This window comes from Larimichthys crocea, chromosome XXIII, assembly GCF_000972845.2.
Source record: "Larimichthys crocea isolate SSNF chromosome XXIII, L_crocea_2.0, whole genome shotgun sequence".
NCBI lineage: Eukaryota > Metazoa > Chordata > Actinopteri > Sciaenidae > Larimichthys > Larimichthys crocea.
In genome coordinates, this window is record NC_040033.1 from 7,985,854 (window position 1) to 7,999,204 (window position 13,351).

Consider the following 13,351-nt stretch of genomic DNA (forward strand, 5'->3'; position numbering starts at 1 on the left):
AACGCTACTCCCTTCATTATGAAATGCTCCAATTGTGTCTTTGCACACTAGTTTTTTTAGATTTTGTTCGTGTTGGACTTTTTGTGTGTTGCCATCTGTTTATTGTTATTGTTGTTGTAAAACAACCTGCATTGCACTAAATTGCACAAAATACGCTGACTGATTTCATTTCATCAAGCATGCAGCGACAGCAAACTGATCTGACCAAATAAAACTCACAATAAAGAGAATAGTAGTCTGGACTCCACTAAAAATATAAAAATATACCACCATCCTCCTACAGTCAGCTGATTGCTCACTAAAAGTGAAAATAAAAGTACGTATCTTCTTATCTCGTCGGCCCAGTGGCCTAATGGATAAGGCATCAGCCTCCGGAGCTGGGGATTGTGGGTTCAAGTCCCACCTGGGTCGTAAAATATGATTTATAATGCAGCAAACCTTAATCACGTACCATCATGTGAGTTGTTACACCTACAACACTTTGAGTGAAGTGTGAATAATCATGCTGCATTATTATCTTAATAAACCTGACAGTCACAGACATTTCAATACAAGATTTTATTGACAGAAATACAAATCGCCCACACTGTAGGCGGTGTTGGTTGGTCAGGACTGTGTGATGTACTCAGAAACATCCTCCAGGCCTGTGCACTCATTGTCCAGGTACTCCAGGATCACGTTTCCCCCGTTGTACAGCGGACTGTCTGGGTGAGCCAGCAGCGAGAGGACGGTGTCGTCCATCCGGAAAGCCTCACCTGTCTGAGGGTGACATAATCGCAGCTTCTGCAGACGGAGAGCACAGAGGCACACCAATAAGACTTATTTAATAAATATACATGCTATTTTTCAGGAATATTTACAATTTCATGATGCATGGAAGATCCATTAGATCAGAAAATATATAAAATATAAATATATATAAAATGTGGAACCTAACCCATAAAACAGTAGTTTTATGAGTCTACGTGAGAGAAGATGGTACAATCACATAAAACCAAGCAATCAAAGCATCACTAAGATACTTTATTTCACACTTTATTGGCTATAAACACTGTAACCTAATTTGAAGTTTATGTTTACAACCGAAACTCAGCTTAACAAAACATTGAAAACTAGTAAAACCAGCTTCCTGTAAACAGTCATTGTTTTCTCGCTGCTGTCACGGATGACATGAAAGTGTTCACACCTAACATCTGCAACACATTTTTTAAGAAGTGAAAGTTATGACAGAGACGAGAAAAGATAGTTCAGGAAACAAGAAAGCAGGGTGAGGTGTAGTGGTAGCTTGTTGTTTCTGCTATCTGTTACCTTTGCTGTCAGTACGTTGTTGTTGTTCTTGAGGCTTGCTAAAGACGCGGCGTAATCCACCACTTTGCCCACGCTCCATTTGGAACAGAAGAACATGGGCTGGCTTGAATCTTTGGCTTCTTTAGGAAGATACACCTGAAAATATGTTCTTTCTGTCTGTGAAGCCAAAGGAGGAGGAAATGGTCAGTTGGACAAAATAAAGGAGCTTTACTGTAGATATAAAATTGAGTATTTACTATTTATGAATGAAATCAAGACAGCCGGGAGTGTGTGTGTACCTGTGGCAGGCCTTTGTCTCCTGCAGCATGCAGCTTCAGTTTCATTAGTGCCACCTTAGCTGCAGTTGCACTGTTCTTTGCTCCTCTGCGTCCTTTACTTTTGGATCCATCCTTTGACTCTGAGTGATCACAAGGCCGTAAACACACAGAGTAAATATGTAAGCAAGGTTGCACAAAAACAAACAGACGCACATGAGTTATGACAAAGATGAGATCATTTTGTTTAATACTGATCCCATGTGGACAAACAAAGGAATGACAGAAGAAATTCTCTCTCTGTCTACACCGTGACTAACCAATAATCTTTTGCACCAGCTCTTTTGTGGCTTCCATTCGAGGCTTTTGGACCACCAACTTCTCACACTTGTGATCATCTTGATGACGATGGCTATAAGGAAAGAATAAAAACATATGAACCTTCTGTGTGAAGTGTGTGAGTTGCAGGTCAACACGAGTTATGTTGTTTTATAAAAAATGTGAATGAAAGAGAGTAAAAACTGTAAACTTACGCCAGACAGAAATGTTTTTCACACTGTGGACATATTACTGGCAACAACTCTTTCCCCTTGCAGTCTTGAAATGAGCATGGATAACTTGTGCTGCCACCCTCAGTCCGTGGTTCCCTTTTCACTGGCTCCTGAAAAAAGTCAGAGGATAGAAAAAAAAAGCAGGACAGGACAGAGGGAGAAATGTTCCAGTGGTAATCTTATCAAAAAAAGAACATTAGGAATATGTATTCTTCAACACAGCGTACCTCTGAGCATGAATGGGCCTCTCTGCTTCTGTGCTCAAGGCTGTAAAGGACAAAAAAATGCAAATCTGTAATGAACAATAAAACATATGTGGCATGTTCTAAAGTAAACACTATCCAAGTACAGTTATGATGTAGTTTATTTGACTGTCCACTTATTGGAGTTCAATCTTTAAAAAGAAAATACTATAACAATGATATATCCTCAAATATTCACGTTACATCTTACATGTGGGTATTACTGTGACCTTTTGAAAAATAAACTTGGCAGAGGGCGGTCGCTGGAGGACACACTATGTAATATGCTTGTACACTAATAAAAAATAAATGTAATGTAATATATTTGTATTTGTACAATGTGTGGTATAACTACTTCATTAGTCTGTTCAGGATCTGAATACTTCTTAACTTTGTATTGTACTTATCTGTATAAAACATTTTTATTTCTACGGTAACTTTCTATTTTTTATATAGTTTTCTATCTGTATAGATGTCAGCACTGGTTAACCTCTTAACAAAGTTATATATTTATTTTCTATGCAAATGTTTAATCCCTCTGCACATTTTAATTCCTCTGTACATATTTAAATCCTATGCAAATGTTTAATTTCTCTGCAAATGTTTAATTTCTATGTACATATTTAAATTTAGATCTATCTCAGGTTAATTTTAATGCATGGATACTGTGTTATAGGTTGATTTTAATGTATGTTCAATGTATCTTTGCACGCTGCTACTTGAATTTCCTTCAGGATCAATAAAGTATCTATCTATCCATCTATCTACCATATTTTTACACAATGAGATGATGAACTCTTACCAGAAAACACCACTGCAAGAATCACAAACAAATGGAAGGAAATCTAAAAGAAGAAGAAGGTGGAGAACAAATTCAGCTCAACAAACTGAGAAACAAAGTTATACAGTGGTGCTAACTTATTTGAATCTAGGCATGAGATAAACATTATTCATCCACAATTTTTTTATTTGATGTTATAACTGAACACTGCTGTCCAAACATGATTAAAACTAAACAGTTAGCTCCAAACAGTCCAATAATGCCATCGCCGGTGTTTCGGCTTAACAAGCGACCGTGTTAACTGGTGCCTGCTTCTGTGGTTGTCAGCCGTTGAAACGGAAGCATTTGGCCTCTGACGGTCGCAAGTTAACACGGTCGCTCGTTACACCGAAACACTCATGCTAAACCATGCTAGGTAAAGAGGCGCTCGTTGGGTTTCATATGAACAAATACAGCCACACTTTTAATATCTTTTGGGCGTCATAACTCGAGTGGAGGTGAAACGGACCTTTCTGGTTGCAGGAATCGATCTGACAATGTTTCCCAATGTCTAATTCAGCCATTATATCAGACAGGCAATGACAGTATGAAGAGTAGCCGTTGGATAGCCGTTAGCCTGCGGATGTCAACACGGACTCTTCCGCCGGAAGTGACGACACATGACCGAGATTTCTATATTTTATTTATTTATTTTTTTAAAGTTTCACTCAGACTCCCGCAGATAATTTAAAACTCTTTATGTTTAGATTTAAACGAATATTTAATAAGATTTATTTTTTGTTTTTTTGTTTTTCATTAAACACATCCGGTATAAGTTGTCATGTGATTTAAAAAAAAAAAAGTTTTTTTATCTAACTTCAACAAAGTGGAAGAGGGGGGAAAAAAGGAGGGAGGGTGTCAGGTGTCACTACGTCACGCAGGTAATGGTGAAAGGTGTGGTGGTGAAAGGTGCATTCACTGGCTGGTTTGAATCCAAGCCTGGAAAGCCGTCGAGCTGGAAAATCTGCTCGTAACATAAACCCGCCTGCAGAAAGCAACACTGTTCAAGTAGGACGGGAATCCACGCAGCTGGAAGGAGTCTGTGTTTGTTTTATTCACCAAAAAAAATGAGCAAAATATCGAAATTATTCAAGGGGAGCTCCAGCTCCAGCTCGAGTTCCTCGAGCAAACACCACCGGTCGAGAGGTGGACCTTCACCCCAGGAGGCCATCCACAAACTGCGGGAGACAGAAGAAATGTTGACCAAGAAACAAGACTACCTGGAGAAGAGGATAGAGCAGGAGATTATGATAGCCAAGAAGCATGGCACGAAGAATAAAAGAGGTACGTCTGAAGATATCTGTGCACCTGTAATCCCCTGATAAAGGCTTTTATTTTGAAATGTAACTGTAAAACTCTTCATAAGTCTTGTTTTCAGGCCCCTAAACTCACAACCACACATACTTCCCTTTAGATTATTGACCTAAGGTGATTGTTTTTTTAAGATAGTGTGCAAAAAGTCTAATAGGTTGGTTACAAGTGAAACAATAGCAATTTATTAATCATAAAACGTCTCTTTCTATGTATAAGAAACCTTCAGTTGAGTTTGTTTTCTCATGTTAAACCTTGAGGAGCTACATTGCTTGTTGAATCACCTCCAGACTAAAAATAAACATTTGGGAGTGACCTTAAATCTTTTGTCTGTGAACACCCAACACTACAAGTTAACCTCAGCCTAGTAGCTTTAAAGATGGAGATGGAAGAACGGATCAAATCTGTCTTTCTTGCATCAAGCTGCTCTGCAGGCTTTGAAGAGGAAGAAGCGTCTGGAGCAGCAGCTCACGCAGATTGACGGCACGCTTTCCACCATCGAGTTTCAGAGGGAAGCTCTGGAGAACTCGCACACCAACACAGAGGTCCTGAAGAACATGGGCTTCGCCGCCAAGGCCATGAAGAAGGTCCACGAAAACATGTGAGAACACGAGCCCATGAGCGATACATCTTGAGGACAATCAAAGTCCTGGCATGATTCGTAAATGATTTCCCTTCTAATAGGTGATTTAACAGTCTTTGACAGAAGTTTATTTTAAGTATTATACTTCTAAATTGGAAAACTATGAAGGGATTTCACCTTTTTATGGTTAAACCTCATGAAACGGGACAAAAATGTACAAATTGTATCTTACGTGAACTCCTCTCAATACAAATACCAAACATTATACCTATAATCTCTCATTTAAAAATATACACATTTAGACAAATTATTAATAAATTAAAGATGAGAACAATTATTAGCCTTATCAATAATCAAACAATCTTTACCTGCAGCCATATAACTTACAATGTCCATGTTTTTATAGCACACAGCAATAAAGAAATACATTTTTTAGGACCTTAACCATGATGTTTAATCTTCTGTCTCTCTCTTTTTTCAGGGACGTTAACAAGATCGATGACCTGATGCAGGACATCACAGAGCAGCAGGATGTGGCCCAAGAGATCAGCGATGCCATCTCCAGACCTTTCGGCGAGACGTTTGATGAGGTTTGATGTGATGTTTCTTCTTTTTCTCTGCATTTTTATCTACCATCTATCAATCTGACTCAAAAACACACACTGTACTCTCTGTGTGTGTCTCTCTGCTCTGCTGCTACTTTAAAAAAATGGCAAAAATGCACCTGACAGGACTCTAAGTCTTGTGTACTCTGTGTGTTTTCTTAGGATGAGCTGCTGGCAGAGCTCGAGGAGCTGGAACAGGAGGAGCTTGAAAACAACATGAAGAGTATGGGTGGATTACCCAGCGTGCCCAGCTCCAGGCTGCCTGCAGCACGGCCCAGTCAGCGCGCAAGTAAGTGCATACATATGGGGGAAAACTACTTTTAAACCACTGTCCATGGCAGTTTAGTTTGCATATTTCAACATGTATGAGCCACTTTTCACTACAACACATGAGTTTTGATAGACAAGCAGCCAAACTGATCTTTGACCAGCAGAACTACAAGCACATGAATGATGCTGATGAGTCATTAATCGACATGTAGTGACCACTATCAGCAGGCTCTTACTGTTACTCGTTCACAGCAGACATCCACAGTCACGTCAGATATGTTTTTATCGTGTTTAATGAACGGAAGAATAACAAAACTAGACAAGACAAACAAGAAGGAAACATTCCAGCCCTACTCACCTTCCCTGTCCCTGTACATCAGTCAGTCTTTGTTCAGCAATCCTTCAAGTGAACAGGTGAATCGAAACCACACAGCCACACCCCATGTGCCCAAAAATGATAGTAATTGAGAGAACGTGTGCGCTCTAAACAAATGAACAACACAAGCTATATACACATTTTGGCTTCTACAATACAAAGTTTTACTTGTTTCATCTTATTTTGTGAACCTAAAGCATTTGCCAAAAACTTTGATTTAAAGAACTCTGCTACAAACTGAAGACAAAATAAACAGAGTGTCATGAAATTAAACCAATAAGGAGTCCAATAAAGACTTCTTCAAAAGAAAGAAGAGATGATGAAAGTATTTTTGATTGCATATCAAAATACAGACAATATCAGAAATTTGAGGAAGTCAGTTTGGGAAATCAGGCTGTGCATCATTTTCTTAGCTGTATATGTATATCTTTTTACAGTTAATTTTTTATGGGCCTTTAGTTGATAACTACAGTGGAGATGTGACCTGAAATGAGAGGAGAGAGAGAAATAAAGACAGATGGGGAAACAGCATGTAACAAAATCCCCGGGTAGAGACAAACAAAAAACAATAAATCACTAAATAATGATAAAATGTATTCATTATCCATCAGTGCATCAGCGACATAAAACTCAATCAATCCGTTTGTCCCGAACTGCTGCCATAACACAGATCACTCACTCGATGATGAGGCCGCGGTGAAGGTCAATGCTGGTCCAATCATTCTGTTTCATCATTCATTATTAGTGTTTGTTTTTATGTAAATTATGTTGAGCTCACGTGTTTCACAGTAAAATGCACAACCAGCTGCAGCCGTTTGAACATCAGGTTTATTATTATGACATTCTCAGACCTTCTTCTTAGGTAACATGAAGCTTAAAGTCACACACAACCAACTATTTCACTGATTTTGGTGAAACTGGATCAATAGGCTTTTTAAACCTGAAATGTTCACCAATAATTTGAATTATTCGTCATTAACAATCTCGTTCTTTTTTTTTTTTACAGCAACTAAGAAAAGGGCTGAAGAAGACGACGACATGCGTCGGCTGGCATCGTGGGCGACTTAACTACATTAAGGCAGCGTCTTGTTTAGAGAAAATGAAACTTCTTTTTGTCTCTTTTTCTTTTTTTTAGCTTTTTATACTAATTTTGAAGGTTTTTAGGGAAAATGAAGAACTTTTTTAAATAAGCTTTTTGCCACTTTACAGGTTATATTTATCAATAAATTAAAGATTTTAAGTTCAACCTTAATTTAAGATTTTCTGAAAGATCACTGAGGGTGACCCTCATTAACAATGATGCAGACATTACACCAGTGAAGGTCTCTTTCCTCTTTTTTCTTTTCTTTATTAATCATTCTTACTTAGCCTGTACAGAACGCATTTCATAGACCTGATGAAGACATAATGAGGACTGTAATGTTTTAACACATAGAGTAACTGTATTTTACACAGCTGTAAATAAAATCTGATTTTGCATTAATGTTGTAAATATATTGCTTTATCAACATAACAAAATAAAAAAAAGCCCCATACATATTGTCTTAATTAATGCATTTATGTGCTGTTCCTGGTGCATGTATATGTTAATGTGGACTTCATGATTACATATTCTTTGCAAGTTTCAAGCGGTGAGTAATGTACGTCTTTTCACCTGTATTTGCATTGCAAAATGCCATTTTTGTGTAGATTAGATTAGATTATACTTTATTTATCCCACAGGGGGGAAATTCACTTGCCACAGCAGCAAAAGAGGTATCATATACACTAATATACACAACGAACAGACAGAAGTATCCTTTTGCCTATACAATGCACAAACATTTTTTGCTATAGTTCTTCTATAGCATCTGTCCAGCTTTGGCTCAGTGAGACCTCAGACGGCCTTTCCGTGGTCCTGAAATCTAGGCTTAAAACCCAAAGGTGACCAAGTGTTTCCAGTACAGCAAACTTAAAAAAAAAAAACAGGTCAGTTAATAGTTTTAAGAAACTGCTTAAAAACTCAGATCAGAGGACGAGGCTACAAGTTAAACAGGACAATCAATGACACTGTATGGGATACATCGTAATATCTATAACAGAGGAGCCTCCACTTTTATTTATTTATTTTTGTTTTGTTTGTCTATTTAGATTAGGTTAGATATACTTTATTCATTCCACCACGGGGAAATTTACTTGTTACAGCAGCAGAGGAAAGTGTAGCATACACTACAGAATTAGAAAAAAGTAGAAAAGGCAACAAAAAAAAACAAACAATAAACACAGAAATATCTATAACCTACACAATAAACCCGAAAAACAATCAACCTTCAAAAACAGACAAGTGCTGAGGATAAAAGTGGCATGATATATAAAAAGAGTATTGTAATGTAAAGTGACCATAGTGTAAGAAATATTGCAAAGAAAGTGACCATGATACAAATAATATTATTATTGCAAGAGTAGTGACCATAATATAAATAATATTACAAAAGTAAGTGACCATAGATATAAATAATAACTGCAAGGTATAAATGAAATAAAATAGAAAAAAGAAAAAAAAAACTAAACATTAACCTAAAACACTAAATAATAAAGAGTAACTTACTTAATTTCACTGTTTTATTGTTGTTCTATTGTCATTTCCTGTTTTAGCGTTCTTTCAAGCTTTTATTTTGAAAGAGGACGCCGGACGTACGTCACCACACTGCGGTTAGCTTGTCTCTTCTGTCATCAGGTAGCAGGAAGTCTCGTCCGGCGAACTTAGCCTCGCAAAGACGAAAAAACACCTGAAATAAAGTCGGATCAGGACGAAAACAGAGCATGGAGGCGAACAGACCACCTCAGAAGACAGGTGAGCCGCTGACTTTGTGTTTTTAACCCGCTTCAAACGAGCTGAGAGCAGTTTAACAGGATGGTTCAGTTAGCGCGAAGTTAGCACGAGCGAGATGTGACACGTTTCACGCGCTCGTTAACTCACCTTTTAATACTAATTAATAAACTGATATTAACGAGAATATTCAGCCAAGACTTTAATATAGATTAATGGACAGAAGTTCAGAAAGTTTAGGTCCAAACCTCGGATGTAAATATTAGTATAAACTGCCGTAAATATAAGTAAATAAAGTATAAATAAAGTAAATATAAGTTTTCTGTAGGGCCAACAATAACTATGTAATAATAATTAATAAGCCAGTATATAAATAGGTCAATAAGGTGACATAAAAGGTGAATAAAATCAATTTAAAAGTTATTTTAGGCCGTTTAAAAACATATTTAGATATGGTAACAACATACTGTCATCGTGTATCTGCTATAGAGAGATAGATTCTTATTATTGTTATACATTATTATACACATTGATCATCAGCATGCAAACATGCATCAAACATACATTAGAATAAGCCTGTAACACAGTGTCCATATGTTAAAATGAACCTGAGAGGCATCTAAATGTAAATATGTACAGAGAAATTAAACATTTGCAAAGGATTTAAAGATAGATAGATAGATAGATAGATAGATAGATAGATAGATAGATAGATAGATAGATAGATAGATAGATTTAGCGTCATGTTGATGGACAAAAGTTCAAAAAGTTTAGGTCCAAACCTCTGATGTAAATATTAGTTTAAACTGCAGTACAGTGTGTCATAAATATAAGTTTTCTGTAGGGCCAACAATAATTATGCAGCTTTAATCAATCATAAGGTTAATAAGCCAGTATATAAATAGGTTAATAAGGTGAAATAAAAGGTGAATAAAGTCAATTTAAAAGTTATTTTAGGCCGTTTAGACACATATTTAGACAGACAGACTGACTGACTGTATTTATTTATTTATTTATCTATTTATCTTTATCTATCTATCCCAAGCTGGGAAATTACAGTGCAGCAGCAGCATTACACACAGTGACGATACATAACATAAGAATAAAAATGTAAAGAACAAACCATACATAATAAAATATCAAAATAGCGATAGTAAATAAAATATAATGTACAAAAGTATGTACAGCAAATTGGCAGAGAATTATTGGGGTTTTTTTTAACTTCTTGTTCTGATGTAAATGATCTGACACAAATACATAATTATCAATACAGTGTGTTGAGCTAAAAAATAATCATGATCAACAGACAATTCATGGTTACGCGGTTTTAGATGATCAATCATTTAGGACATTTTTAGGCAAAAAATTAAAGTGGTGAATATGAATATTTACTGTTTTTATGAGTTTATGGTAGTAAATATAAGATAAAATCGACTTTAATATTGGATTAATAGTCGTTAGGTTGTATATATTAGTACATTTAAGGTTTTTACAAATGCTGAACAGGTTGTATATCCAGTCCAGCATGTACGACTTAAAGGGCTTGGTTGAATGCATAGCTATGTCTTCATTAGTGTATAATCACCTGAAAACAAGAATTGTTACATTTTTGTTACCTTGGAATAAGTGGAGGGGAGGATAAGATGGACTTTAAAGATCCCACACTGCAGGAATTTACTCGTCACAGCAGCTCGGATACACAAGGTTGATAAGAAATGACTCGTAAATAAAATAAATCTATAGAAGAAAGTGATGAAGTCATTCCTACATGATGGGAGTAGCAATGAGGTGAGAGGAGTCGCTGCTGCAGGGTTTAGATTTTATTTTCAATATTGTAGAAAAAGAAAATGCAGAATTTATTTACAATAATGCATGTGTATCATTTTTATGTATCAGATATAAATGAAATCTGAGTGTTTTTGTTCTTATTTCCACATCCAGCAGAATATTCATAGTTAGTGCATAAACTTTTGTTTTTATTCTAATACTGAAATATATACATTTAATGTCCGCAGCCGGAGGTGCTACTGGACCAAAAGAGGAGGCCAGAAAGGCAGCAGCAGCTGCAGCCAGGGCCGCTAACCGCCTGCCTGAACTCCGTCTGGTGGTGCTGGGCTGGAGGTGGCCGGGGAAGAGCCTGACCGGGAACACCATCATAGGCCGAGAGGAGTTTCGCTTGGAGCGAGCGGCTGAGTTCTGCGTGAAGAGACAGACGGAGGTGCTGGGGCGACAGGTGACTGTGGTGGACACTCCAGGCTGGTTCTCCGCCCAGGATACACCACCCTCCTATAAAGAGGAGCTAGTGAGGGGAGCGTCTCTTTGCTCTCCAGGTCCACACGCCTTCCTGCTCGTCATCCCCGTCGGCATGTTCTCAGAGGTGGACCGCACTCGCATCGAGGAGCACGTGAGCCTCTTTGGCGAGCACGTGTGGAAGCACACGGTTGTAGTTTTCTGCTGGGCGGAGGTGTTGAGGACCATTTCAATCGAGAGGTACATTCGCAGGGAGGGCAAGGACCTGCAGTGGGTGCTGGAGAAGTGCAAGCGGAGGTACTTTGTCATTAACAACAACATATTCGGGGAGCATCCCCAGGTGGAGCGCTTGCTGGAGAAAGTGGAGAAGATGGTGGCAGACGAGAAAGGCTACTACAGCCCGGGAGAGGTGGAGAAGGAGAAGAAACCTGTGGACGAGAACCAGAATCCAGCTAGGGATGTGCGAGAGCTCGGGGCACGGCCCAAACAGAACTCTGGGCTGAATTTGTCCAAAGCCATGGAGGTGGAGCCGCTTTCCAGTGAGTCTGATAATTAAACTGCAAACTTCTGATCATAAAAACAGACAAAAAGGAAACAATTAACTTAGTAGCATGTTTACATATTAAAAGTCATTTAATGAGGCCTTCTTTTAGATGAAAGCTTCTTTTGTGTACGTGACATTTAGATTGCAGCAGTGATTGAGGAACATGTCTCTCAACACTTTCTTTACTCTGATTTGTCAGTGTCTTATTTCCTCCTGTGTCTCCATGACACTTCAAACCTGAAAACATTGACACTGTCTCTCTAACACCACTATAATGAGAATAATCATGATGTATGGCAGTACAGTGAATTAGTTTTGATATAAACTGTTAATAATGTCCTGTGTGTTTGCTTCTAGATTAAGAAGACACCCTCTAAACCACGACTGCCTTTCTGCACTGATGGCAAAGCTGACGGTAAACAACTAGAAAGAAAAGTTACCAAATGTTCAAACAGGTGTGATTTATTGTATTTATTTTTCAATCAGACATGTTACTGTGTTGTTACGCTGTTTTCCATGCTGTCCAAAGGTTTGTTCAGCCCTGTTTTGACACAGAAAGATATCTTTGTTGTGTGAAGAGACAGATTCAATCTGAAACGAGGAAGCAGCAGCCATCATTTTTAAACCCAGCGTGTACACTCCTTAGTCGTGGCGGATACCGACGGCAGAACTGCACTACTAAATTGCTGAGGGAATCGCTTTTCTAACGATTCCCATTTGTTGTGACCAAACTGTAAATGCTTTTCTCCCGCTGTAATGTTTATTAGAGACTCAGTGTACAGTTATAAAAACACTCGAGCTGTTATTGATTTTCCTCTGTTGTGTGTTGCCTTAAAGAAACGTTTTGTTTCCTTTAAATTGATCTTTCAGATGTTTGTATCGGGGATATGTTTGAGGCGAGGACCGTCAGAGCTGCAGTGATTAGTCACTCAACAGAAAACTAATCAGAAACTTGTAACAGTATGACTTTGGGTCATGCCTAACAATATTTCTGTCAGTTTTGTGAGTCAGATATTAAACTATTGAACCCTCAAGAACCCCCAAAATCACAAACTAAAATATAAAAGTTGTGCCTAGTCTTGGTTCGGGCCCCTGGATTACAGATCCTTTCAGCCCGGTTCTCTGGATGTTGGTCCTGTTAGAGTTTCACTGGATGACCGCTGCATGAACCGACGACCATCCATGAATCCAAAATCATCCAACCAGAGGAGCATGGATCTCTTTCTGGTGTAAAATATCATAAAACAAGTAAATAAATACAGGTTTTGTTGGGGGGAAAATTCAATATTTAAACATTTTATAGACCAAATTTTTTAATTAAATGAGAGAATATTGGCAGATTAATCGATAATGAAGATGAATAATTTATCACTCGTTGCTTGTGTATTCTGCTGCTGAATCCTCCTCACACATACACACAAATACACT

The 13,351-nt window shown here is 37.9% G+C and overlaps 3 protein-coding genes and 1 non-coding gene across 4 annotated transcripts; 3 read left to right on the forward strand and 1 right to left on the reverse strand.

The window, feature by feature from the left end:
• The first annotated feature begins 338 nt into the window (after positions 1 to 338).
• trnar-ccg (transfer RNA arginine (anticodon CCG)) lies at positions 339 to 411 on the forward strand. The gene has a single exon. It is a non-coding gene; the product is annotated as a tRNA-Arg (tRNA).
• A 128-nt stretch (positions 412 to 539) lies between these two features.
• Positions 540 to 3,797, reverse strand: zfand1 (zinc finger, AN1-type domain 1). The gene is made up of 8 exons (XM_019271629.2): positions 3,645 to 3,797; positions 3,158 to 3,200; positions 2,341 to 2,380; positions 2,096 to 2,223; positions 1,883 to 1,974; positions 1,587 to 1,705; positions 1,309 to 1,464; positions 540 to 783 (listed from the first exon to the last, which is right to left on the reverse strand). The coding sequence occupies exons 1-8, from the start codon at positions 3,697 to 3,699 to the stop codon at positions 607 to 609; spliced, it is 810 nt and encodes a 269-aa protein (XP_019127174.2). The 5' UTR covers positions 3,700 to 3,797; the 3' UTR covers positions 540 to 606.
• Positions 3,798 to 4,015: 218 nt separating this feature from the next.
• Positions 4,016 to 7,857, forward strand: chmp4c (charged multivesicular body protein 4C). The gene is made up of 5 exons (XM_010744128.3): positions 4,016 to 4,459; positions 4,910 to 5,087; positions 5,551 to 5,659; positions 5,837 to 5,963; positions 7,327 to 7,857. The coding sequence occupies exons 1-5, from the start codon at positions 4,243 to 4,245 to the stop codon at positions 7,386 to 7,388; spliced, it is 693 nt and encodes a 230-aa protein (XP_010742430.1). The 5' UTR covers positions 4,016 to 4,242; the 3' UTR covers positions 7,389 to 7,857.
• Positions 7,858 to 8,990: 1,133 nt separating this feature from the next.
• Positions 8,991 to 13,112, forward strand: gimap4 (GTPase IMAP family member 4). The gene is made up of 3 exons (XM_010744129.3): positions 8,991 to 9,153; positions 11,145 to 11,918; positions 12,281 to 13,112. The coding sequence occupies exons 1-3, from the start codon at positions 9,123 to 9,125 to the stop codon at positions 12,283 to 12,285; spliced, it is 810 nt and encodes a 269-aa protein (XP_010742431.3). The 5' UTR covers positions 8,991 to 9,122; the 3' UTR covers positions 12,286 to 13,112.
• Positions 13,113 to 13,351: the final 239 nt, after the last annotated feature.

Coding starts and splice junctions, on each gene's coding strand:
- zfand1 (XM_019271629.2), bottom strand. CDS start 3,699: ATGGCTGAATTAGACATTGGGAAACATTGTCAGATCGATTCCTGCAAC. Junction 3,201..3,644: donor CGATTCCTGCAACCAGAAAG/GTCCGTTTCACC, acceptor TTCTTCTTTTAG/ATTTCCTTCCATTTGTTTGT. Junction 1,465..1,586: donor GAGACAAAGGCCTGCCACAG/GTACACACACAC, acceptor TTGGCTTCACAG/ACAGAAAGAACATATTTTCA.
- chmp4c (XM_010744128.3), top strand. CDS start 4,243: ATGAGCAAAATATCGAAATTATTCAAGGGGAGCTCCAGCTCCAGCTCG. Junction 5,088..5,550: donor AAGAAGGTCCACGAAAACAT/GTGAGAACACGA, acceptor CTCTTTTTTCAG/GGACGTTAACAAGATCGATG. Junction 5,660..5,836: donor TCGGCGAGACGTTTGATGAG/GTTTGATGTGAT, acceptor GTGTTTTCTTAG/GATGAGCTGCTGGCAGAGCT.
- gimap4 (XM_010744129.3), top strand. CDS start 9,123: ATGGAGGCGAACAGACCACCTCAGAAGACAG. Junction 9,154..11,144: donor CAGACCACCTCAGAAGACAG/GTGAGCCGCTGA, acceptor TAATGTCCGCAG/CCGGAGGTGCTACTGGACCA.